This window comes from Rhipicephalus microplus, chromosome X (assembly GCF_043290135.1).
Source record: "Rhipicephalus microplus isolate Deutch F79 chromosome X, USDA_Rmic, whole genome shotgun sequence".
Classification (NCBI taxonomy): Eukaryota; Metazoa; Arthropoda; class Arachnida; order Ixodida; family Ixodidae; genus Rhipicephalus; species Rhipicephalus microplus.
This window is the reverse complement of record NC_134710.1, coordinates 20824412-20848891: the sequence shown is the minus strand read 5'-3', so window position 1 is coordinate 20848891 and position 24480 is coordinate 20824412. Positions and strand designations below refer to the sequence as shown.

The window sequence follows — 24480 nt, the reverse complement described above, 5'->3', positions numbered from 1 at the left end:
TTGCTATAAGGTCGGGTGCACGTTTGATTTCCAAGCAGCGTAGCTGTTCCAGAGTCAAGGTTCTGAAAATTCAAAGCATTTCAAGGACTCTGAAGGGGTGACAAACTTGATTCGTGCATTTTACAAATTCTCAAATCTTCGTAGCTCTAATTTCTCTCTCTACAGCCACTACCTCAGTCTCCTTTTCTTTGGCTGACTAAAGGAAGCTTCTTGCCTTAGCTAAGAATGAAGTTAAGAAATGTGCACTTAAGGGCTCGCTTTTTTTTTTGTAAGGCACAATATTGCCACATACCTTTCTTCAAGTTTTGTTATCGCCATGTTACACTATGTTCCGCGCAAACCACGCCTACGTTGTTAAAGAAACTTCGAGGCTGATCGTTTTGTTAAGATTACGCCCACTTCGTGAATCTTTCAGATTATTCAGGAAACAACGTCCCCGCTAGCGATAACAATAGAATGTTCATTGGCAAATGTATAAATGCCGACGCGCTTCACCGCATGTCAGTTGTTGATCGACGGCTGACGATCCGATCGCCGCTATCAGTCCAAGTACTGTGGTCCGACTTTCTGTTTACTAGGCACAGCTTCGCCCAAATAAACAATTTATTATTCGACTCGCAGTGTGCTTCATTCGTCCACGTCACGACCCCGTGACAATATTAATCAGATATAACCAACAATCATGCCAAGGAAAGTATAGGAGATGTTATATGAGGTAATTGTAATGTAAATGTGAACAAAGAAAAGTGGATGAAAAGATAACTTGATGTGGGCAGGGACCGAACCTGCGACCTTCGAATAAAGCGTACCATGCTCTACCAACTGAGCTACCACAGCAGCTATCCCCCCATCCGCTTTTTTGGGTACATATGTGAATTAAACATAGGAACGTCTGTCAGGGCTGCCTGTATCCATGACGGCAAGTGTGGAACACTTTCTATTTTGCGCCACGTAGCATATGGTCTAATTACAATCTGGCAGCTGACCAATAATCCTTTGCATACTACCTGAGGCACCAAGTCTGCCAGAATGAGGCCCTCGCCATGAATGAAGGGAAAAGGTGTACATTTAAAAGGTCATTTTCTTAGTTAGAAACAATATTAATGAGATAATTTTCGCTATATTATATATAGTTAGAAATTTTTTTTCAAGTCCCATTCATATTTCACATTTTTGATCGAGGTTAAAAATATTTTAGAGAATGATAAAATTTATTAAGGGGGTATGGCAGGCTAAATGACCAAAAAAGCAATTTTTAAAATTTAATTACTAAAATGAAACAATCAAAGCAGCAAAGCCAAGCATTGGCAAGCACGTAGGAGTGCTCAAAGCCCTTTGAAAATAGCACATAAGACCGCGCTGCCTATCAAACGTGTAGGCTCTTTTCTGTCATTCTTCCTGTGTGTATCTATTTTTATAATAAATAAGGCTAGATCGGTTGAATATAGTAACTTCGTACTATTTTCGAACTTTTCAATCCCCAGTTTTCCTGTCAAAATGATTTTCTATTGTAAGAAATGATGTGCGCTGTGAGCAGGTTCCGTGCATGTTTTTTGACATGAAATTGTGTTTTTCTTGCTCTCACTTTTTCGAACATTTTCAAAACTTCATCTACATGTCATGGAAAACTATCTGACCTATTGTGCTCATACTTCCTCAGATTACACCCAAGTACCTTTCCAATCACCTGAATTCAGAACTTTAAAAAACTGTTTATATTATGATAAAAAAAAAACAGATTAATTGAAAAGTCTTCCATGGCACGCGACAAGTGAGGACAATTTTTTTTTTCTTGCGAGAAAAATGTAAAAGCTCATTCTGATAACTTTTAATTGATACCACTACAATGTTAAATACTGAATACACACGCCGAATTTCAATAGTCATACTATTTTTGGTTTTTGAGCAAAAGTACATTTCATTTTGTGCCCCAGACTGAAATTCGGTACTCTACCAGAAGCAAGTAAGAAAAGATGATGATATATGGTGTTTTTTGGCGCAAGGGCCATTTGATGGCCAAAGAGCGCCAGTTCATGGGACAAAGAATGTGGACAATGATTGTAATTAGCGGCTGTATAAGGGCCATAAAATTCCTTGCAATAAGGCGGGTAAAAACATACAAGTAATAAAATCATGACCATGTCGTGAAAGGTGTGTGTGATGTGAATAGGTGACAAAAGTAGTAAGAAAAGATACTGGGTCAAATTTGCACAACCTGAAACCGAAAGCATTCTTATTTAAGCACGCAAGGTCTCCCAACAAAAGCTACTCAGATATAAAGCTGAAACCAGTAAAATCCGTTCTCCCCCTGAACATTCTGCTTCTTTTGGGCTTTTTTGCAAAAGTCTCACTGCTTACTTGGGCTTCTTTTGTGATAATCATTCGCTTGTTTGCTCAATAGCATCTGGCAGCACTGCTGCTCAGTAAACATGAGATTATTGGTGGACCTAGTTAGGATAGCTTGGCTACTCTGTAGGCATGCAATAAGCTTCATTTGAGACTGTCAGCAACATAAAAAAGCACGTGTTCCGCAACAAAAGCACCAGATAGCAACAAAAGCACCAGATATTTGAGGCATGCACAAGCAAAGAGTCTGAATTAATAATGGCATTTATGCAGTGAAGCAGTTTAAACCAAGAGGCCTTAAAATACATTGAAAACATACCAGGCCAGCCAAAAATTTTATAAATTTTTAAAATTAACCAGACCCTGCGACACTTTTGCAACAGCCTCATTTAGCACCGGTATGCATGTAGTAATGACTGTCGAGACAAGTGCAATAAGAATTATGCACATCAGTGCACGAAAAGTGAAGATATGAGTCCTCAAAGTGCAAAGCTCGGGCAGACGACGAGAAAAATTCCCGTTTGTATTTCACTCGCCTGCTGACGTCAAAGACTGCTTCCAATCCCAGCACGCATCTCATAAAGACATATTGGAAATGTCACCTTATGGTGGCCTTCATACAGTACCTCACAACTGCTCTCTTTGACAGCATCGTTAGCATGGTTACGACAAATCACGTCGAGTAGGAGACACTATAATGGTCCCGCGGTGTTAGATACATACTCTTTAGCCGGGGACACCTCTTGACTTGCATGCAAGACGCGCTCTACGGCGATGCCAGCGTTCGCCTCACGTAACATTTTTGGCTTGCCTAAAGGGTGGCATGCGTTTCCACCTATAGTTACTGGTGTACCATAGCCGTGTTCACTGTTTCATTGTTCTGAAAATATATTATATTTAGGAACAGAAACTATTTCTTTCAGAGAAAAAATAAAAAAGAATTATTTTTAGCATTTACCGATATGGCCTAGCTACTACTATATGAATTATGCACGCAACTTGTCATGTCACGTCAATCAAACAAATAATCTTGTTGTCACTGTCACATGACATGACGCAATTTCCCATAACTAAAATAGCCAATGTGTGTCGCCGTAGTCCGAAATCAAGGTAGTTTATTTCGTGAACTAAAATTATAACAGCTTTGATTTCGACGTTGCCTCTTGCACAATGATATCGGTGCATTTGACAGCACAAGAAGAACCAATGAAACAACATGCTCAAAATGTGCCGCAGGGCCCCTAAAAGACCCCGAAACTACCCAGAGGCCAAAATGCAGCTGTGGTGAGGAATTTGTGCACGAGTGTACTACGACTACAGCTGTAAGAATTTTTCGAAATGATGGCACAATAACGGAGTTAGACACGTTTGATTATCGTAATGCGGCAATCACTACTTTCAATCTTTTCTTCGCTACCCTCCATTGGTATTCTCTCACAAAGCCACTTTGCTCTCTCGCCCAGCGCCCCTCCCAATCTCGCGCGGCATACATTATCCCTGACAAGCTGCTCGAAACAGCGTCTACTTTCAGTTGCCGTGACTCTGTCCCTCCGCCAACTCCGTCAACTGCATGCTTATTGACGAACCATTGCTGCTGTGCCAGCCCGTGCTTATACGAATCATGTCAGTATGGACCCAATGTTACAGGCAGCAGTAGCTGATTTGCAAGCACACACGCACGCGGGTAACGTGACGAACAACAAGCGGTGTAGACAGCTGCTTGCAGGCTAACTGGAAGTTGTAGGCTTTTGCTCAACTAATCGCAGCATCAATGTGCTGTGCGTAAGGGATTCAAGTTTTCGACATCACGCAAAGGCCCGAAAAGCGCAAAGAGGAGAAGGAAATCTTTCTTGAAATTTGTGGCGCACCAGTGGCTCATAGCGCTGCCACGTGTAGAATCACTGGTCTCGAGGGCATTCTGCACATGATGCGCATTTACTTAAAATGTTCGAAAAAAATATCAGAGGTAGTTTAAGGGCTACTTGAAATGGTAAGAAAAAAATTATCAGAGGTGGTTTAGGGGCCTTTTAACACACTTCGAATTATAGAGGGCCTACTTTACAAGGATTTAGATTGACACTCGCTCGCTGGATTTCGTGCCGACCGGTTGTGCCACCGCGATTTCCGACGACGGCGCAGCTTTGGCTGACTGAGCTCTCCTTACGCTATCTCCCGACGCTGACAGGAGCTTTCGCAGAGTGGTGCCCTGTCCTCGAACTCCTGCGATCGTGTCCATCTTTCCTATCTCCTCTTCCGTCGTTCACTGTCCCTGCGCCTCGCTCTCTCCTTCCCCTCTCTACATATACCTTTTAATCCTATCCTTTTAAACCCTTCTTTACCCCCATCCCCTGTGCGCTACTGTTGAGGTGTTGCACTCTGATGCAGACAGTTACGGGGCTCACTTTTCTCTTCTTTTTCCTTTAAGAACCACATAAGAAAAAGATTTGGGTTCTGCTCAAACTGCACACTTCCTGGGAACCTTAACTCACCAGCTTGGTAGTCATACAAAGCTCGAGCACGGAGTCCTGGATCACTGCTTTCCACAGTTGCCAGCTGCGCCTGACTCAAGCCAGTGCTGTGTTCATCCACTGCCTCAGAAGCACACACCGAGGCTTCAGCAGCTCCCCCTGCTGTACATAAAAATGAGCACAAAGAATTCTACAGGCTGCAATCTGTCCACTGGAGAGCATTTGCATGGGATTCACAACATTTTAAAGCACCTAATTTCATTTGAGTTGTGGTAGACACAATACATGAGCTCTTCCCAGAAACTTGAACCAACTATTTTAAAAAAATGATGAACCGCAGCTGGGTCATACCAACTATAGCCCAGCACAAGACCGAGCTTACCAGAAAACCTGGGTCCAGGCCGAGCTGGGTAACTTAGTTTTCACTGCGGGCCCGTGCCAATGCTCAGGCCTGAAGACTTCAAGCAAGGCTCTTGTTTGAGGTGGCAGACTCGGGTTGGGTCGAGCATAGACTCTGTTCCGTTTTTAAACGGGTAGTGACACAATTTTTTGGAGGTGTGTTTACACTGCCATATAAATCTAATGTATACAGAGATGGCTCTAAGCAAGTGTGAAGTTCAGCAAATGCTGGTATGATATTTTATTTTGATATCAAAGTCAATTTTCCTGTGGCGCACCTACCGACATCAACACTAGTTTGACTTCAGGCTATAGCACTAACTCCGGTGGCTTCACGCAGCAGCTGAGATGGCTGATATGGTGCAGCTGGTTGAAAAGGCTACGAAGATCGGACAGGGGAACATAGGGCCTGCTTCGTCCTGTGCACTTCTCAAGTGCTGACTGTGAAATAAAGTAGTATCTCTGCGATACCAACAAGGGGGAGCAAAAATAGTCGTATCACATAAAGTTTCATATCACCAGAAAACGGACAAAATCCTCAAGCCACAATGTGCACACAAAGCATTTATTTCCATCTAAACAACTTGTGTATGTCTTTCTGGGACACACGTGAATGAACCAACAAGGGTTGGCAAAGCTGGCCACCCTAAACGCACGCATAAAAGCTTCACTTGAGGCCAAGTGAAAACTAAAAGCCAAAGTCTACTCCACTATAGTGATAAAAAAAAATGAATATAGAACGTCTTCGTATTTTATGACTTTATTGCCTTTAATCTATCACTGCATTATCCACTGTTATGACTGCCACCAGCAGTGGACTTTTTTCGGCACCTGCGGACTTTAGAACTAGTAGTCGACACAATCCCTGATGGGCACGCACCTGCGGCAGACTGAACAAACTCGACAGACTACTGAACAAACTAGCAGCCAAGCACGAACAAAGGTGTGGTCTGACCGATTCTGCATCAAGAAACTAAAAAGAAAGAAAGGCCATTGAAACCCAGCCCCATTTGTGCAGGGGATGGGGCATTCGTCGAAGTCCACTATGGTGTTTTCTGTTTGGGGTGACAGCGAAACGAATCCGATTGCCACTGCATTTTTCAAGCAACACCATAAGAAATTACAGGTGCTCTGGGGACTGGTCCCTCTGAAGTTTATGACCCCTTCCCCACCTTTCCTTTCGAGCTCACACTTCTTTGCTGGGAGAGTTTTTGAGATGCCACCCCAAGTCCCTCGGCTGTGTACGAAATCTTGGTGCTGTGTGCAAATCTCTGGTGGCATGCATTTGTGACAATATTTGGGTATCGTCTCCGACTGTACCTTCTCCATTTGTGTTGTGTGCTGTCTTTCCCGTTCCTCGTAGACAGAGCATCAAGACCATTGGACACCACACGAGCAGAAGATGTGCACAATGTGTCCAGAGTTGGCAGCACAGTGCTATAAATGCCAAAGACATTTTGTATTTCTCATCTCACATCAGATACCTTCTAGTAGATTTTTCTCAAATTCTTGCTATGTAAACAAATCTCTGTCATTGGTACAAGCGCTTCTCATCTCTGCAAAGTTGAGTGATGGGTCCGACGATGGGAGCCAGCTACAAAGGTCGAGACCCGCCGGAACTGGGCTCCCAACAACTAGTATGAGTGTGGAGATGCTACAATCACAGGTCCCAACAATTGGTAGCAGCGGTGGGATGCTCCATTCTTCCAAGTTCCAATACCACGCACCTCTAGAGCTGTGTAGTCACTATTGATGCCCAAGCCTATAGTGACTGCAGTTTCGTCCGCCGCGGCTACGGTGAACCATAGTTAATTTTTCAATCCCTATGTACTGGCCACACACTTTTCAAAAGTATGTCGCTGCTACCTATGGTCACGTCTATTGCGGTTTTGCACATAGCAGTCATGGCAAGTAACATGGCTTTGACACGGTGAGTGTTGAATGCGCATACACTTCTGGAGTTTTGTCATCACCATACATGATCGTGTCGACAGCGACAGGGGTTTCGTGCATGGCAGTAGTGAGATATAACATAACTCATGTTCAGTCCATGTGTGCTAGCCGCGCACGTACATTTCAAACTAGGTCGTTGCTATCTGTTTTCGCATCTACTGAGGCTTTGTCCACAGTGGTTGCGGCAGGCATTATCATCTTTGCTTTGTTGCTGTTGGATGCATCATTCCCCTAACACAAACATCGCTTCATCCACAGCTGCTGTGGCTGAAGTACGTATCATCAACTGGAATTTTTCGCCATTATACACAATAGAATTTGGCAAGGAAATTTCATGAATTCGTATCAGGCCGAAATTCATATCATCGAGGCTGTACTGTACCGTCAAATAAAACCATGCGACTACACTTGAGAAAAACGAACAACCTTAAAGGACCTTCGACAGCGAAAGCTTTGTTTGCGACTTTTTTACTGTAATTTGTAGCTCAGCATCTGGTAATGCCGCAATTGAAACGTAAATACTTCGAATCATGGTATAACTAATGCTAGCATCGATAATTCAGAGCAATTTTGCATCAGTTCAAAATGCCTGCTTAAGTACTGTAGGAAAGTAGCGCCCCACAGCAGGGTAGCGCTTATTGACTACGTGCGCTCAATTTCGGTGATGCTGCACACGCTGTTTTCAAATAGGGGGACCCGCAGCCGGTGAAGATTAAAACGATGTGGGTGCTTCGAGCATGTCCCCCTCAAAAAAAAGAAAAGCATTTCTGGCGTACGCAGCCAAACTCACCTTGGGAGCAGCCGGACAATAAAGCGAGAAAAGTGACGAACAATAGTCGTCGTGGGGGCCAGTCGGGCTACGCGGGTGCCCAAACAATCTACGACGTCCACAATATTTACTTGACCTCTACAACGTCCCGAGGAGATTACTGGTCTAGGTCAAACACGGAAAATGTTGACTGCACCAGAACACTCGGATGTGCACACACCATTTCTTTAAAACCAAATATATCGCATAGGCAACACTCGTCACGAATAATCAATCAGGAGGGCTCCTTCACGCAGGACTCATTAAACAACACAAAGATCTCGTGTTTCCAAAATTGGTGTCAGGGGTCCTTTAAGCAAAACCAGTGATATTTATGCTAGCTTCAATATTTTGTTCAGCAGATACTAATAAACACAAGAAAACTGCACATGCTTGCTCACCTTCCCAGCTTCGATTGTGAGTGTGCTCAAACTCGGGCTCAGCCGCTGATCGAGCAGGCCCTTTTTCCTGGAGCTGGTTACGTGTGTATGTGAACTCGGCTGGAGGTGATGTAACTGCCGCCTCCTGATTATTTTGCACAGCATGTGGGCTAGCACACGCATCGGCCTGCAAAGCACAAAGCGAAAGGATGAACAATTTCTTACATGAACAATTTCTTACACAACATTTTCAAGTTTGAATGTTTCACCTAAACACTTACGTATAATTATTTGTGGTGTTTGTGAGCAAATTGTGCTCCGCAGAGTAACTATAGCTTACACTGCGCTGCTTTGGACATGAAAAAGGGGACAACACATACCACTGAAAGCAGAGGCAATGGTCATGGTATCACAAGCAGGTCAAGAGTGTGCCAATGAACACAATGAGATCGTTGAAAACCTTACAACGACAATACAACCAAAATAGTCTTTCTAATTCTGTGCTTCTCTTCAAAATACAGGGGACACCACTCTCTCTACTCTTGTGCCATTATTTGCTAAAGGGGGCCCCTACACTTTTCCAGGTTGCCATCTAATGACTTCATTAATGTAGTTCATTGTCTCACTAATCGACTATTACAAAAGCTTTTAGAATGCATCAAGTATAAGCAAAGTTACTGAGATTTATTCCACGCTGTTATGCTTTCTCTCCTATCTAATCTCGATGAGCAAGCTCAAAGCTAAGTAGGGAATTATGGCACGAAATAAAGAGGTCAAGTCATGCCCACTATGTTCTTGAGCACTTTTTTTATTTAAAATTTTTTGCCTCTGAACATAGGTATGGTTTACTTTCAGCATGATCGCAAGTGCACACAGGCAGGTGTTGGCCTTGGTAACTATGAGGCTCACGATGCTAAAATAAGCCAATGGTCATAAACTTTATATATGACATGGTCATTTGGGCATATGGCATTGTATGTAGAAAGAAGAGGGAACAATTTCTAGCTGACTTGGAAAATTATTTGCAAATTCCGGGCCTCATGCTCCACTATAACGTTTAGTTTGTGTGTTTTCAGGAGCCTCGACTAGCAATCAGCAGCGTTCCCTGAACATGCTGAAAAAATGTTGCAGGTTAATTAACTTAGCAAGTGTCTATTACTGTGAAACTGCTATAAAAAATAATGAAGATGCGAATACTACTATCCTCCTACTTCCCAACCTTGCGTTAATGGGATGAGATGACAATAATGTATGTGCACTCCTCGCATCACGTGACAGTGGTTGCTTTGCAGCAGTTATTGTGGACCATGCATGAAGTCTCGACGCAATATGGTGCAATATCCGTTGGTATTATCAGGCTGATGGAATAAATTTGATTGATTTAACGCACTTTCGCGCAGTTGGGGCAGCAGTGGGATCACTGCATCATACATAAAAAATGTCGTCTGAATTAATTTTCAATGTGTGGGCTCTTTATAAATCTAAGCACACAGTTGTGCACGGTAACTCTCTTTTAAGTACAGTGTAAGTACCAAAGTCTCACAGTTTATGTGATAGTAATATTTCTATGTAGCGGTACCACGGCCAGACAAACACAACTAAGGCTCCTCGCATGATCGATAAACTACAGTGCCGTAGTTGTACACCTACCAACAGCGCGCAAGTGCATGGCCTAGAGCCTTTCTTTTTTTTAACCGAGTCGCTATAAAACTAGTCTTCATGTTTGGGATCATGCCAAGAGCATTTTGTGATGTGCTTGAAGCAGAAAGCGGCACCAACTCTGAAATTATTCTGGTGAATGGAGGGTACGCAAACAGAAAGACGCTTTGGAGCAGCAGCCGGAAAGGCCTTTTTGAGTAAGTTTGGAGCATTCAGAGAGAACTTTCAGATCATATGTAGCTCCATTTCATGGGACGTTCCATTTATCCAATGCCGCATTTTTCAGACACAAAGATAAATTGTGCTATATAGCCTTATTACTGCAACAACAGTTATGTGGATACCATCGGCAGGTTTTTGCCATCACCGACATGTCCCATATAAAGTCCAAATTGATAACATACCTCCGGGCATCATGTGCTTTAACCGCGGGCATATGCGCTCAAGCGGAGGCGACAAATGTGGTTGAAGCAGGGATCAAACGAGCTGGCTCACCTCGGTTGCTCAGAGGGTGCATGCAATAACATCACTCCGCTCGGGAGGCTTCCCGTCAAAACAGAGAGGAACTGCCATGCCCATCTTGAACAAGCGTGAAATTGTGCGAGGGGGAGGGGTGTTGCTCAAGCAGCAACTATGAACATTGCTTCTAAGGACGTGGACGTAATCCCTGGAGTGCATGCTAGCTTAGAAGCCATATCAGCAGGTGGCTCCCTACACTTCCGACGTGTTGTGCTCTGTGGGGGTGCTGACACCGGCTGTAAAGTTGTTTGCGCCGTGTGGCGCACGTGTCTCGCCCCAACACTGCATTTCGGGTGACAACCGTCGGGCGATAGGTGGCATTGTATTCGTGTTGAGCACCACTATCGTCATTATCATCATGGGGTAGCGCCGGCAGTGACCCCTGGTGGAAGCGAGCCTTGGTGGCGGGCAAGAGTTGAGCGAGCCTCTTCTGCGCGTGGCGGCTGCCGCGAACGTTTGTCTCTAGCGTGGGTCCTCGGCGCGTGGCACTGCGACCTGCACGCTGGGGGGGCCCCACGTGGTAAGTCGAGCGTTGGCGACGCCGCCTTGGGTGTGTTATTGAGTGTTGTCATGTTTTGGAGTGTATGAAAAATGTGTGTAAGGATGTCTTAGTGGGTTGATCAGGATTGATGTACCAATTCGGTGGATTATATCCTCGTCTAAATTGGTTAAATAAATGTAAGTATGTTGTTTGGTTTGTACCGACCGTGTCTACTGTGTCCTTTCACTCCAAGAGCGTGGCGTGGCGCTCGCTCACCACATCGAGACCCCACATTGGCGCCCAACGTGGGGCTCTTGGAGTATCGGGCGACAGTTTTTGCGGTTCGGTACAAGCTTTTGTTAGAGCCGGGGTAGAGTAGGCCTAGAAGGACTTCTTTCCTAGCGTCGGTGGTGTGCTTTGTCGAGAAGCGAGATTGGTTTTGTGACGTGTTTCAACTTGTCGGCAGGTTGAGTTTTAATTTTTTTTCCTGCTCCCAAGTGGGTTTCTTGGCGTTAGTTTTCAAAACCGTTGCTGAATTGGGACGAGAACCATGCGGTCTGCATGCTGGGGTGAGCAAGGCCTAGAGCACGTGGTTTGTAGGCCAGGCCCGAAACGAGCGAGTACGGAAGCCTCGTGGGTGGTCCGATTTTCTGTCAATAGCTTCTTTTATCTCTTTGGGCTCAGGGAGCCGGGCGTCACTGCTGCTTTGTATTGCGGCTTGACGCCGGGGTGTCGTGACACCGCCCGGGGCGGTGGACGCCGAGCGCTCGGTATGCTGCTGTGTGTGGCGAGCGATAGGGCCACCTCACAGAGTGGATGTCTCCTCGCGGCTGCCTCTTCTGCGCCTAGGCTGGGTGGATGCCGGTTATTGTCGAGCGACTCATTAGGCCTAAGGCTCTGCGCAGCCGCCTGTCGCATGTGGCACAACTAGGTGGATCGTGGCGTTGAGGTGTTGCGCTCTGCTTCCCTCACTTTTTTTTGTATTGCGATGCACGAATTAGGAAAAGTGACCTTTATTTTATTTTTGATCAGTGTCTCGGCCGCCGCCGATGTATTAGCTAGCCGTACTGACCATCGTACCACGTAGGCGAAAAGCCCGAAGAACCCTTCCCTAGGCCCTGCTCCATTGTTCCTTTCGAGTTTTTCTTTTTTATGTATTCAGCGGGAGGGATGTCATCCATGGCCGGCTGTCTTCAGCACATCGCCAGCGTCGCTGGCCAGAAGTGAGGTCGGGCGCTAGAGATGCCTGGGAGCTGCGCAACTGCCTGCAGCCCGGCGCCCTTGTGAGTGCTGGTCGCAACTGGAAGATATGTCGGCGCTAGCGACGGTTCGTTGCGCCGATAGCAACGTTGATGTTGGGGGGCCGGTACTGAGGTGAAGTCGAGCCAAACTGCAGCATTGTTGACCAGCGGCAGTATCGTGGTGCAAGGACATTACGGACATGTGATGCCATTGTTTTGTTAAAGCTTGTGTAGCTTATCTTTTTGTTTTCGGGATATGGTTTGATTTAAGGTTGGGGGAGTGTGGGGGTGCTGACACTCTCTGTAAAGTTGTTTGCGCCGTGTAGCACACGTGTATCGCCAAACCGCATTTCGAGTGACGACTGCCGGGCGATAGGTGGCATTGTATTCGCGTTGAGCACCACTATCGTCATCATCATCATGGGGTAGCGCCGGCAGTGACCCCTGGCGGAAGCGAGTCTTGGTGGCGGGCGAGAGTTGAGCGAGCCTCTACTGCACGTGGCGCTGCCGTGAACTGTTGTCTCTAGCGTGGGTCCTCGGCGCGTGGCACCGCGACCTGCGCGCCGGGGGGTCCACGTGGTAAATCAAGTGTTGGCGACGCCGCCTTGGGTGTGTTATTGTGTGTTTGTCGTGTTTTCGAATGTATGAAAAATGTGTGTAAGGATGTCTCAGTGGGTTGATCACGACTGATGTTTCGATTGGGCGGATGATATCGTCATCTAAATTAGTTAAATAAATGTATCTATGTTTGGTTTGTATCGACCGTTTCTACTGTGTCCTTTCACTCCAAGAGCGCATTGCACGCACTCGCCATTAGAGACCCCACAGCTCTCATCGCGAAGAGACTGCATGAAAAATGTGGCTCTCCCTGAAGTGCCCGTACTGTCTTAAACCAGCGTTTTGTAGAGTTATGCGAGATCAGATAAAAAAAACTTAGCTGCTAGCCTCACTGCATAAAACATTACAAACTAGTTTCTATAGCATTTGTTGCTGACCGTTCGTGGTGCAACTGTAACTTCCATGCTATGCAGATCCGTTTTTTTTTTTTTACCTGAATGCGCAAGCATAAACCAAGTCCTTAAACGTTGTATAATGCAGCCCAGTATGAGAATACGTGCGCGCGCTTGAAGTGGTAGTCCTGTACATTTGTCTTTACTACACTGTTTTGGGAGCCTGACATCACCCCCCCTTTCCCTCGAACACCGTCTCCATCATCCTTTTTTTTCTTTTATGAACGTTGCCATCAAGTAAAAAAAAAACGAGTTTCCCTGCAAGGACAAAGCAATGAATTCTATTATCCATGCAACAATTTGTTACACGTAGAAAGGCTGGCAGCTAACTCTTTTAGATCCAATATCACAAAACTATAAAATCGCTGGAGAGATGCTCTTTTAGCACAGTCTTCTTGCATTGGAAACGCAGCCTGCAGAAGGGTTTATGAACTATTTGCTCTGATGCTTGCTGAGATGGCGAGCACACAAGTGATGGTAGCCATACAGTCAACGCTCACAGCTGCAGCTCAAGTGATCACAGCCTTAGCTCAAGAGATCACAGCCTTGACGAAACCGCAACTATAAGAGTTATTGCGATAGCAATTATATATACAGTCTCAGATGGGTTTTGCCGCCGCCGTCACGCGCGCGCATACACACACACAGACACACACATGCACGCACACATGAAAGGATGCGCTAGCTTCCTCTTTCTGTGGAACCTTTCCGACCCGGGTCGTCTGCACGTGTGCGCTTATCTCGTGAGTCAACAAGGGCTCAAGGAAGCTCTTATGGTTGTTGCGCCATCGTGAAAACGATCAGCGCGCGGCTCTTGCCCCCACAGCAAGTGGGAGCTTCTACGGACTGCACTCAACACAAAAAACGGTGCCAAAAGTGTACCTGAAGTGGCCGTTCAGATATAGGTGTGCTCTACACATAACAAACTGCCACCAGCGGCGACAAACGATGTATAGCCCCTAGTATCTGCATGCGCTGCCCACGGGAGGCGATTCTCATCAACGCCGTCACTACGCACGAGCCTTGTTGTGGTCATCTACTGTGGCCGCACCGCAGGAAACTTGATTACTTAGCAAGCCCATGTTTACTACAATTAATATTGCTCCTAAAAATGCTAGCCTTGCTTCGTAAAACATTTGAATATGTTGCAATCGACTTCATTGCTTCGCCCTTTTGGTGAAACTGACTTTTTTTTGATGAAACTGAAAACACTGTTTCAGCCACGTTTTCGGGCTGGGGCGCCTTGCGGCTTAATTCAGGTGCTGCGGTGCAGTACAGCACTGATAGAGAAGTTTGCTACAACAAGGATAGTTTGGCGCAGGTGAACAAGTGCGTTGCCCAATTTTCCGCAACGGGGATTTTGTTTAAACACCACGATCGCACGACACGAGAACTTCATGAGGCTTTCCATATTAACACGAGGGCATCTATGTGCGGTAGTGATCTTTCTTTAGATTTATTGGAAAAGGAAGTGATAACACTCAAGGAAGAAGGGTGTCTGCAGTAGGTGTGCTCTTGTTTTGGTTTTTGCCTTTTGCTTTGCCCACGATGCGTGCGCGGGTTCAGTGAAGCGTCACGTTTTGATGATATATATTTTCTGTTCAAGCAATAAAGCTTTCATTAGTGAGTAAGCGCTTGTGGTGTTGACTTTAGTGTCTTTTTTTTGCGTTACTTTTACGCCACAATGAATCAGTGCCAACTTGCTCCCATCTCCATTTTGCTGAAAAAGTTTGGCCCACAATGGCACAAATGGAGCAGCTGTTCCACCCCTGCACACAACAGTCATCATCTATTTTGCATGCTTTCTTTGTGTTAGCACTGCATGCTGGGTATTCCTGGGTCACGAATGACATGTGGCTATCAGTGCAACCTAGCAATCGGAATAGAAAAATGGAGAGTGCACAGTTCTCGAGAAAAGCAACGAAGGCCAACCTGACAACGAGTATTGCGGTCTAGTTGAACGATGCCCCAAGTAGTGTTGCTATTGAGGACTTCATTTGGAGCAATTGTTGAAGCAGCACAATTTTCATTTTGGAGCACTTTAGAGCACAAACATTTCTATTTTGTGGCATTTCGGAGCAGGTAATTTTTCATCTGGGAGCACTATGGAGCAGCTAATTTCACATCCTGGAGCACACCAGAGAAGCAAGTTGCACTTACATTCACGGACCTGAACAATTAATATGGGGCTCTTATGAAGCGCTAGAAATATTTTGATTTATTGCCAATCTCATGAAGCCAACCATTTCAGGAGCACTCCTTCTTTTACTTGATAATGAAAAAGTAAGAAAATCAAACAGTTGAGCGTTCTGGAACAACCTGTTCAAGTTTTTCAGATTGAACCTGTTCAGATTATTTCGAACACTAGCAAATAAAGAGAATACTAGATCAATAAAATTGTACTTCATAAAATACCATTCTAAATAAATACATCATTCTGCTCATCAGCATACAAGGTAGACAAACGCTGCGACGTACAACAATGTCTTAGTGCTAAAAACTTCCATTATGCAACGTACAACAATGCCTCAGCGCTAAAAACTTCCACAGTCCTTTGTGCATTCCCCTAAGACAACTTTAAGGAGAAAAAAAGCTCTTTTTCTTCACGATTGATCATGGTGCTGGGCGTAACATAACATCACTTAGCTAGCCTGATAAAGCCAACCTCCTCTGACATTCCCTTTCTTCTCTCTGAGCCCTCTCTGTGCTTGTGCAAAAGCATCCTCACAGTGCTTGAAGACTATCGTTAGTGCATGCGCCAGGTTGCTTCAAAGATATGGAGATCCTCTTCAATCAAGCTTTTGCAAAAGTTTATAAAATTGCTTTTAACGGAGGAAAACATGATTTACCAAAATTCATTTTCTTTTTGCAGGAAAGTTGCAAGTGGCTAGGACATTCTGTTTGTACATATAAAAAGAAAACAGTGACCTCTAAGGAGCAGTAAAGAAAAAAAATGCACCGGGTATTTTTTGCATTAGCCAAAAATGACAAGAAGACGAAAGCCATTTTCTTTGCATTGTGATAACAATTATGCAGATTCTCAACTTTTTAGCAGTAGCCATCATGTTTTGTGTAATGTCCAAATCAATAGCATCCCTTCACAAGGCTTGAGTTTTACACTCTAGTGAAAGTGTGCCAGTGAGGGGTGATGAATGAGGCTGAAGCAGAGATAAAAAGAGGAGACCCATGTTCGTTGCACGGGGAGTGCATGTGATAACATCCCTTCACGTGCCAACCCTGCCATGGATTGTGACTCGAATAGAGAGTAAACATTCCACCCATCTTCAAAAAGACTGAAGCAATGCAAGTGGGGAGGAAGGGAGGCTGTGGTCGTGATCTCTCGTGCGGGCGCTATCTCGGCAGGCATCAGCCAATGGCTCGAATACTCTTCTATGCGCTGTAATCCCAATGCATAGAGACTGCGACGAAAAGTGCTTCTCTCCCTAGAGCAGACCTTTTCCCTTTAAACCACCACCTTGTTCAGTTACGTGAGAACTCGAGAGAACACTAGTTAAGGGGAATATAGCCAGCCCAGGTGCCAAGGTGACTATCATGTTGTCAGTTCTATAAAAAAGAAGCAAATGTTGAGAGCCCAACAAGTTTGCGAGCAATGTCTCATGATGCCTCAAGACAACGCGAGCCATCAACTGCGCCCTTTGAGCGACGCAGCCTTCCTCACCCCCCCCCCCCCCCCCTTCACCGCCCAAAGCGACCATGATTTTTTTTTTAACCGTCAACTGTTGACATTGGAGAGTGAAGGGCGGGTGTGTAACATGGTGCATCCACTTCACAGCGGCCCTTCCGATAGTAGGGCCATCGGCGACGGGCCTGCTACAGCTGCGCATATTAAAACTGAATTGCAGCTGCGATCAGCAGGTATGGTTTTACTAATGGGAGGACACTTTTAAAAAAACAAGCAAATTTGAACTGGGACTCCAGTAGTCATGAACTCTGAAGGCCAGGGCCTTTTAGGGGGCTAATTCCTGCAAGAGCGATTAAGAACACAGATGTGCTCGGAAAGGAATTATCAAACAGCTTTTCTGGATGAAGATCCATGAATGAAGTATGAGGACAAGTGACAGCACGTTCCCACCATTCACATGCTCTGCTATGAATACCAAGTGCGGCCACCCCAGTGAAAGCTTTGCAGAATGTCTAGCAGCAGACACGACCGGCAGCGAGCTGTGTTATACCCCGAAGATGGGAGAAGCTATGTCGCTACTCCTTACACCAGACAACAAGACCACACAGAAGCCACACCAGTTGGCGAAGTCGCCTCCAAGCTTGCGAGTGCCGCAGCATATGGAGAAGACCACACCAACTTTCACGTTACCGACTAACCTACACATCATGAGCCTCTGGGGAGAGCGCCTTTTGAAGTCAAGTCGACTTGCACAGCAGAAGATGCTTCAGCACCAATCATTGCATCGTGGTTTTCTTGGGATGCACAGGCAACCACTATTTATTGAGTGGAACAATTCTTGGTACATGGGTGCAACTTTGGCGACCCCGAGAACAAGTTGCACATGTTTTGAAAGCTGGCGTGGCTATAGACGACCCCAAATCCGAGACTTTGTCATAGTTTGGCGCGATTTCCACAGATATTTTCAGGATGGCACAGTGAATCTAATTTGCAGACTTTGGCGCAGTTAGCGCAGGAGTGAAATCACTGTGTGAGCCAGTAAGAACAGAGGTATTAAAAATAAAACAATAAAATTTGGGGTTGGTCGTGACAGAACTGATAGTTGGAGAACACAAATAAATTGTGACCACCTAAGATGCCTTCACAATCGCATAAATGTTTAAGCACATGGGCGTTAAATATGACAATGGCAAGAAGAAAAAAAGCCTTTGTACCTGCCATCATGGCAGGTACAAAAGCTTTCTTTTTTTCTGTAATGCAGTGCTGCCATATAAAAAAAAACATAGAAAAGTTTGTTTAATCGAAGACATCACAGTTAGCACAGTCGTATGCTTCCCGAGAAGTATAGATGGTGCTATTCTCTTGCACAGTAACGGACTAGAATAGCTAACAAGTGTGCTGTTTTAAGCATAAATATAAATGTAAAGTAAAAGATTACTGGTGAAAAAAATGGCATTTCATGATTATTTGGTGTTCGATTTGTATTTGAAGCTACATATTTATATTAGAAAAATTTGATATTCGCACACCCCTAACAATGACAATAATAGTAGTGGTAATAATAATAACAATAGTAATAATAATAATGTATTTGCTAAGTAATAGCTGTACTGAAGGTGTCTCGATCATTTCTACTTTTATTAGATTTTTATGCATTTTTCAATGTGTTCAAATATTGCACACTTTATTTGGAGTAATTACATGCAACAGATTTCATGTTTTTTTTCCCCCTTTGCTGCCTGAGTGCAATACTTAGTTTAACTCTTCTTCACAGTACTGTTGTGGTGAGTAATACAGCAGTGTTGACGTCTCACTGTACTTAGTCAAGTTTCAGTGATCATATCACAGTATAGTATTCTTGATGACTTCACGAAGACTAAACTCGAATATTTTCTCTTTCTGCAGTGGTCTCGAATGACGTAAAGCACTGCTGTACTCGCATCATAAATAGAAGACTGTTAGAGGGCCCCTCTCACTGGGGTTAACCTTTCACTGCCTAATGTCGTGACTGCGCGACATACCGAAAAACTGCAAGCAAGCAAGTCACAGAATGCATGTCACCTTTAATACAGACTGTCAAGTACTCCTGGGGAACGTAGCTTTTAGCATGAAAAATCTAGCACTATCTTGGGTAATATATTTTATGCTAGAACCAATTGTTTTGTAGCTGATTGCAGAGGGTACAAGGTGCATGCAAGAACACTCACTTCTTCGTTCTTTCTCACCTGGCTGATGCAAAATCTATCTTCAGTAAATTTGTTTATTTGGTGTGTACACACTCAAGGTGTGGCACACGACCTGTTCCATAGTTCTGAAGTGCATTTTTCATTGCAAAGTTCTCGCTTTTGTGGCATGCTGAGAATTCGCGCCATACATAAAAGTATGCATTAAGGGTGCATTTTAGATAATTTAACTGTGGAATCATTCAAAGGTTGCTATTTAAAGCTGGAAAACGAAAACAAGTTTTATTTTATTTGGCAGTTTGATAATTCAGACATTAAAGGTTTAACCATTGCAAACAAACAAGTGTCGTGCATAGATCTCTCAATTGTAATTGTGACTGCGACGTATAAAAGTCTGCACAATGCCAAACCTGCACAACCTTGAGAAATCGAAAGCCATGCACCTTTCCTTTTAAGTGAGTCACACTGTCAGAAAAAATGAAAGCCACAAGCATTCCAAGACTACGTAACAGGCCTTTTTTGGAACATAACTGACAATAACGTGCGACTTCAGTTCTTCAACCAGTGCATAGCCTACAATGCTGCCACTGATATGTACCCAAGCTGTGAAACAAAAATAAGAAAAGAAGAAAAGGAAGGAGGTGTGGCTTGTCCTGTGAACATGACACCTCCTGCATATAGAGTAACGCACAGAACAAGCACCGCTTGCAGATGCTGGTCAACACAAAGGAAGAGAGTCTGCTTGGGCAGTGAAGCTCGCATCCCAGAGGCATTGGAACAGCTGCACTTTTTCTTGACTAGTCCAATAATGAATCAATCAAAAAATACCTTTGGTAAAACACATCTTAAAGAGATACTGAATAAAATATCTATATAAAAAAGACTAAATCATTGAAACGTCCCTTAGAAGATGCGATTGTCTTGAAAAGCTGTGTTCTAACTGCATGGCTCACTCGGGCAATGTGAGAAGGACTTGTGGTGCGGACGGCCCGTCAACGAAGTTCACAATGTGCCCATGAAATTGCCACATTCAAACATCATCAAGCCAGTCTATTTTTGAAACAACAGCACCAATGGTGGTAAGAGTGCCAATGGCATTACTCGTTGAATGGATGATAAAACTGACCAGGCTTAAAATTTTGCAGCAAGTAGCAGCACAAGCTTAGGCACGAAGCTAGGTTTGGTGTAAAGTGTGAGCATTTCTTTCTTTTTTTCCTTTCTACAAGTCGCAGATGTGGGTCCGCTTCATACTTTTTCGTACTCAAATGTCGAATTATGTGCGGTGACATATGAAAATCAATTTTTAGTGCGCCAGAGCAGTTCACAGAAAGGCCAACTTCGCAATACTTACTCTTGAGGCCATGCTTTCATGATTACTGTGTTGCGCAGACACATGATTTTGATTACTAGCCGCTTGGGAGGCATAGGTACCAGTGTACGTGGTGGGTTCAAACATGGCCTTTGCGTTGACGGTCCGTTGGGCAATCAGCGCTTGTGCTTCCTGCACACCAAAAATTTTTCCCCTGCATTTGACACTTCTCCTGGTCAACACTACACAGAAAACACCATAACAATGGTTCGAGTAATAAAAGTTTGGATTACACGAACACACGTTTCATGAGAGACACATTGATGCAGCTCTTTTAGGTCAGCTCTCAGCACCCATGTGCCACCTGAAATAATATTTATGTAACATTCCATTTATGCTTTGTGTGAAAGTCTCAGTATTCTAGTGTTTGACTGAGTCTCGGTCGGCAAGGAGGTTACATTCTAGGGCACGAGTAAACGACACAGGTCAAAAAAAAAAAAAAAAAAAAACACTTACCGTAATTACTCGAATCTAACGCGCACCTTTTTACCGGTTAAGAGAGTTCATAAATCGCATGCGCGTTAGAATCGAGTACGAACAAAAAAATTACGGTCAATCTATTGCCATCGGCAAATACAAACTGGCCGCCCCCTACGTGCGTCGGCATGGCGTGTCGGCCATTTCTGCCTATGTGTTTCCCATGTGCGGCACTTCGTACGTGTGCTGAGGAGTTCGTCTTCTAGTAGTGCATTAGCATCGACGGCGTGGAAGGGCCGACTCCAAAAACTCGAGTGCACCACGATGCCGTGTTTAAAAGAAAAGTCATCGCGTGTGCAGAAACGGACGGAAATCGGGCCGCATCGCGGTTGTTCGGAGTTCCCGAAACGTGTGTGCGGGACCGGCGGAAACAAGAGCAGAAGATTGTCGACAGCAAAACTTCACGCAAAGGCTTCAGTGGACCACAGCAGGGTCGTTTTGCGCAAATTAAAGAGCTGCTCAGCGAGTATGTGCTTGAGCAGCGAGCGGCACAGCGGCCCGTGACGACAGAACTGCTCCAAGTGCAGGCTATGCAATTACTCTTAGAAAAAGGTCTAATGCGGAGCCAGTTTAAAGCGAGCAGGTGCTGGCTTACTAACTTTATGAAGAGGAAAGGCTTCTCCCTCCTAAGGGAAACATGCATGTGCGAAAAGTTTTGCGGAAGAGTACGCTGAAAAGCTTCAGTTTTCAGAGGTTCGTCCTAAACTTGCGGCACAACAACGGCTACCTGCTTGGGCAAATTGGGAATGCCGATCAGACGCCTCTTTACTTCGACATGCCTGGCACCACAACCGTTGAGAAGAAGGGGGCGAAGCAAGTTCGCGTACTGGCATCGGTCCAGGGTAAAACTACAGTGACGGCAATGCACAAGCTTCGCCCGTACCTCATATTTAAATGGAAGACGCTCCCGAAAGGAGTCGTTTTTTCGAGTGGTGTTATCGTGCGGGCCAGCGAGAAAAATGGGTCGCGTTGCAATCGATGTCTTACGTTTTTTTTTTTTTTTTTCGCGGTGGAAATCGGGTGCGCGCTACAATCGAGGGCGCGGTAGAATCGAGTAAATACGGTAGTACTTATTATGACGAGTATCTTCCCATTCTCTTTCAGATTTAATTTTGACTTCTTGGGTTGTCATTAGAGCTGTGCGAATAGCAAAATTTTCAGTCCCAAGTGAATTCAAACATTGAGTGCAAATTGAATTGAACATTTCTCCGATATTTCTAAAATATTTTTCGAATATCGTATTTACTCGCATAATCGGTGCACTGGCATAATAGACGCAACCCTAGTTTGGTCGCTGAAAATTCTATTTTTTAAATTCCGTGTATAGTAGGCGCACCCCGAACTTGGTCGTGATCAGAAACGATTCTCACCCCTAGCGGTTCCGTCGAAACGCAGTCCCCGTACCCTGAATAAAAAAATAAGGCAAATCGACGAGCAAATAAAAAAAAATTCCAAGTGCAATGACCTAACCAACGTGTTTGTAGAAATAAAACTGGAAAAAGAAAGCGTCCATGAGCAAAAAAAAAAAAAAAGGCTGTTCCATCAACTACTGATACCCCCCAAATCGCGCTCCTTCAAGGCCACGTGTAAAACGCCAGGGGCTCGATACCCATCACCACCATTGGAGAAAAAAAAAAAAAAAACGCCATTTGGCAAGTGGTGTGCATATGTTGTGGTCATGTATTCAACTTTGGTTCCACCATGGAGATGTACACAAGCTACACGGCTGGATTTAAACTGAAGGCAGTGCAGTGCGAGCTGGAGCCCGGCAACCGGGCTGCAAGCAGGCATTTCCGTGTTGGAGAAACAAGTATTCGGTACTGGAGGGATCAAGAAGGAAAACTTAGGTGACGAAGAAGACACGACAGGCTTTCCACGGTGCCAAGACCGGCAGGTATTCGAACGTTGAATAGCAACTGGTCCGGCATATACGGGAACTACGACAAGACGGTTGAGCTGTTTCATTGGATATTGTGCAGATTGAGGCGCACAAAATAGCCCGAGCGCAGCACATCGCAGTAAAAGAGTCAAAAGCCAGCTCCGGAAGGACAACTTGTTTCTTGCGGTGCCATGGCTTGCCTGCAGCATATGAGGACAAAGTGGTGGACTTCCACCGTTTCGTTATAAAGCTCTGACAGCAAAAAGACTTCATTTTGTCCCAGATCGGCAACACCGATCAGACCCCTCTTAGCTTTTATATGCCGCGGAACAGGACAGTGGAGGAGAAAGGTGCACGGAGTGTCATCGTCAGAACATCTGGTGCTGATAAACAACGATGCACCGTAATGCTGGTGGTGATAGCAGATAGGTGCAAGCTACCGTCTTACATTACCTTTAAACGTAGGACGCTCCAAAGGCCAATTTTCCTCAAGGCATCTATGTCAGAGTCACGGAAAAAGGCGGGATGAGCGCGGAACTCATGGTGGATTGGGTGACAAGAGTCTGGGGTCGGCAGCCGGGTGGTCTGCTGTTCCTGTTCATGCTTGTCCTGGACAGTTTTCGTGCGCACCTAGTAGACCGCGTACGAGATGAGCTAGGGGAGCTGCGCACAGATCTGGCAGTGATTCCAGGCGGCCTCACATCGATACTGCAGCCTTTGGACGTGTCCTTGAATAAGCCTTTCAAGGACAATGTTCGAAGGCTGTACAACACCTGGATGGCTGGAGGACAACATCACGTGACTCCAGTTGGTAGGATTATGAGGCCGATTGTTGAAATTCTGGGCGCTTGAATCATGGAAGCCTAGCAGGCCATCATCGACAAAGTCGTCAGGAAAAGCTTCAAGAGGACTGGTACCTTGAACGCACTGGATGCGAATGAGGATGGCATGTTGTGGGATGTGGATGATTTGGACACCGAAAACGAATCCCCGCTCTGCGAGGATGAATGTGTGCTCTCCGCCTCGGACTCCAAATAGGGAAAAGGAGGAACACCTACGACTTTTGTGTAAATAAATTTTACGTGTGTGTGTGTGTGTGTGTGTGTGTGCAGTTGATGGCTCTCGCTTGTTCATTAAAAGGTACCTTGTTCCTTAAAAGGTATCTTTGTTTTATGCTGATTTAATTGGTAAACGATAAAGTCGCCTTTTACTTGACAAATGTGCAGATTTAAAGCGCGAGAACAGAGTCGAAACAACTTTTAAAAATTTTACTCTGCATAATTGGCGCACCCCTAACCTCGAGCCGGATTTTCTGAAAAAAAAAAAAGCGCGCCTATTATGCGAGTAAATATGGTGGTACTCTGAAGCAAATAGTTTAAAAAACAAAATTGGAGAGGATTGCTAAACATGTTCTTACCAAAAAGTAACATGAGTGTGTTTTTTCTTTTGGGTAGCTTCATAAAATTCTGGCACGGTGGCATTTCATAGTTGTCTTATCAAGAATGAGGCAATGCAGAGGCTGAATTGAGTTGATTAGGCATATACGAATAGTGAATTTTAGGTTTGAAGCAAATAGTAATTTTGGCTGAACAATATCGAATCTAATAGTATATCACATATTATAAAGAAAAATGAGCACATTTGTCATGACCTAACTAACCAGCC

General features: G+C 44.7%; 2 protein-coding genes across 8 annotated transcripts in view; one reads left to right on the top strand and one right to left on the bottom strand.

Moving 5' to 3' along the window:
• Abp1 (Actin binding protein 1) overlaps nt 1-24480 on the bottom strand; it is a 55229-nt gene that overhangs the window by 7325 nt on the left and 23424 nt on the right. For both annotated transcript variants that reach the window (XM_037426652.2, XM_037426651.2), the window contains 3 exons: nt 20442-20591; nt 8376-8541; nt 4836-4976 (listed from right to left, as the gene is read on the bottom strand). In XM_037426652.2, coding sequence (XP_037282549.2) covers nt 4836-4976; nt 8376-8541; nt 20442-20591 — 457 coding nt within the window. The remainder of the gene's footprint in view (nt 1-4835; nt 4977-8375; nt 8542-20441; nt 20592-24480) is intronic.
• LOC142777471 (uncharacterized) overlaps nt 1-24480 on the top strand; it is a 107520-nt gene that overhangs the window by 68663 nt on the left and 14377 nt on the right. The gene's annotated exons all lie outside the window — the stretch shown is intronic.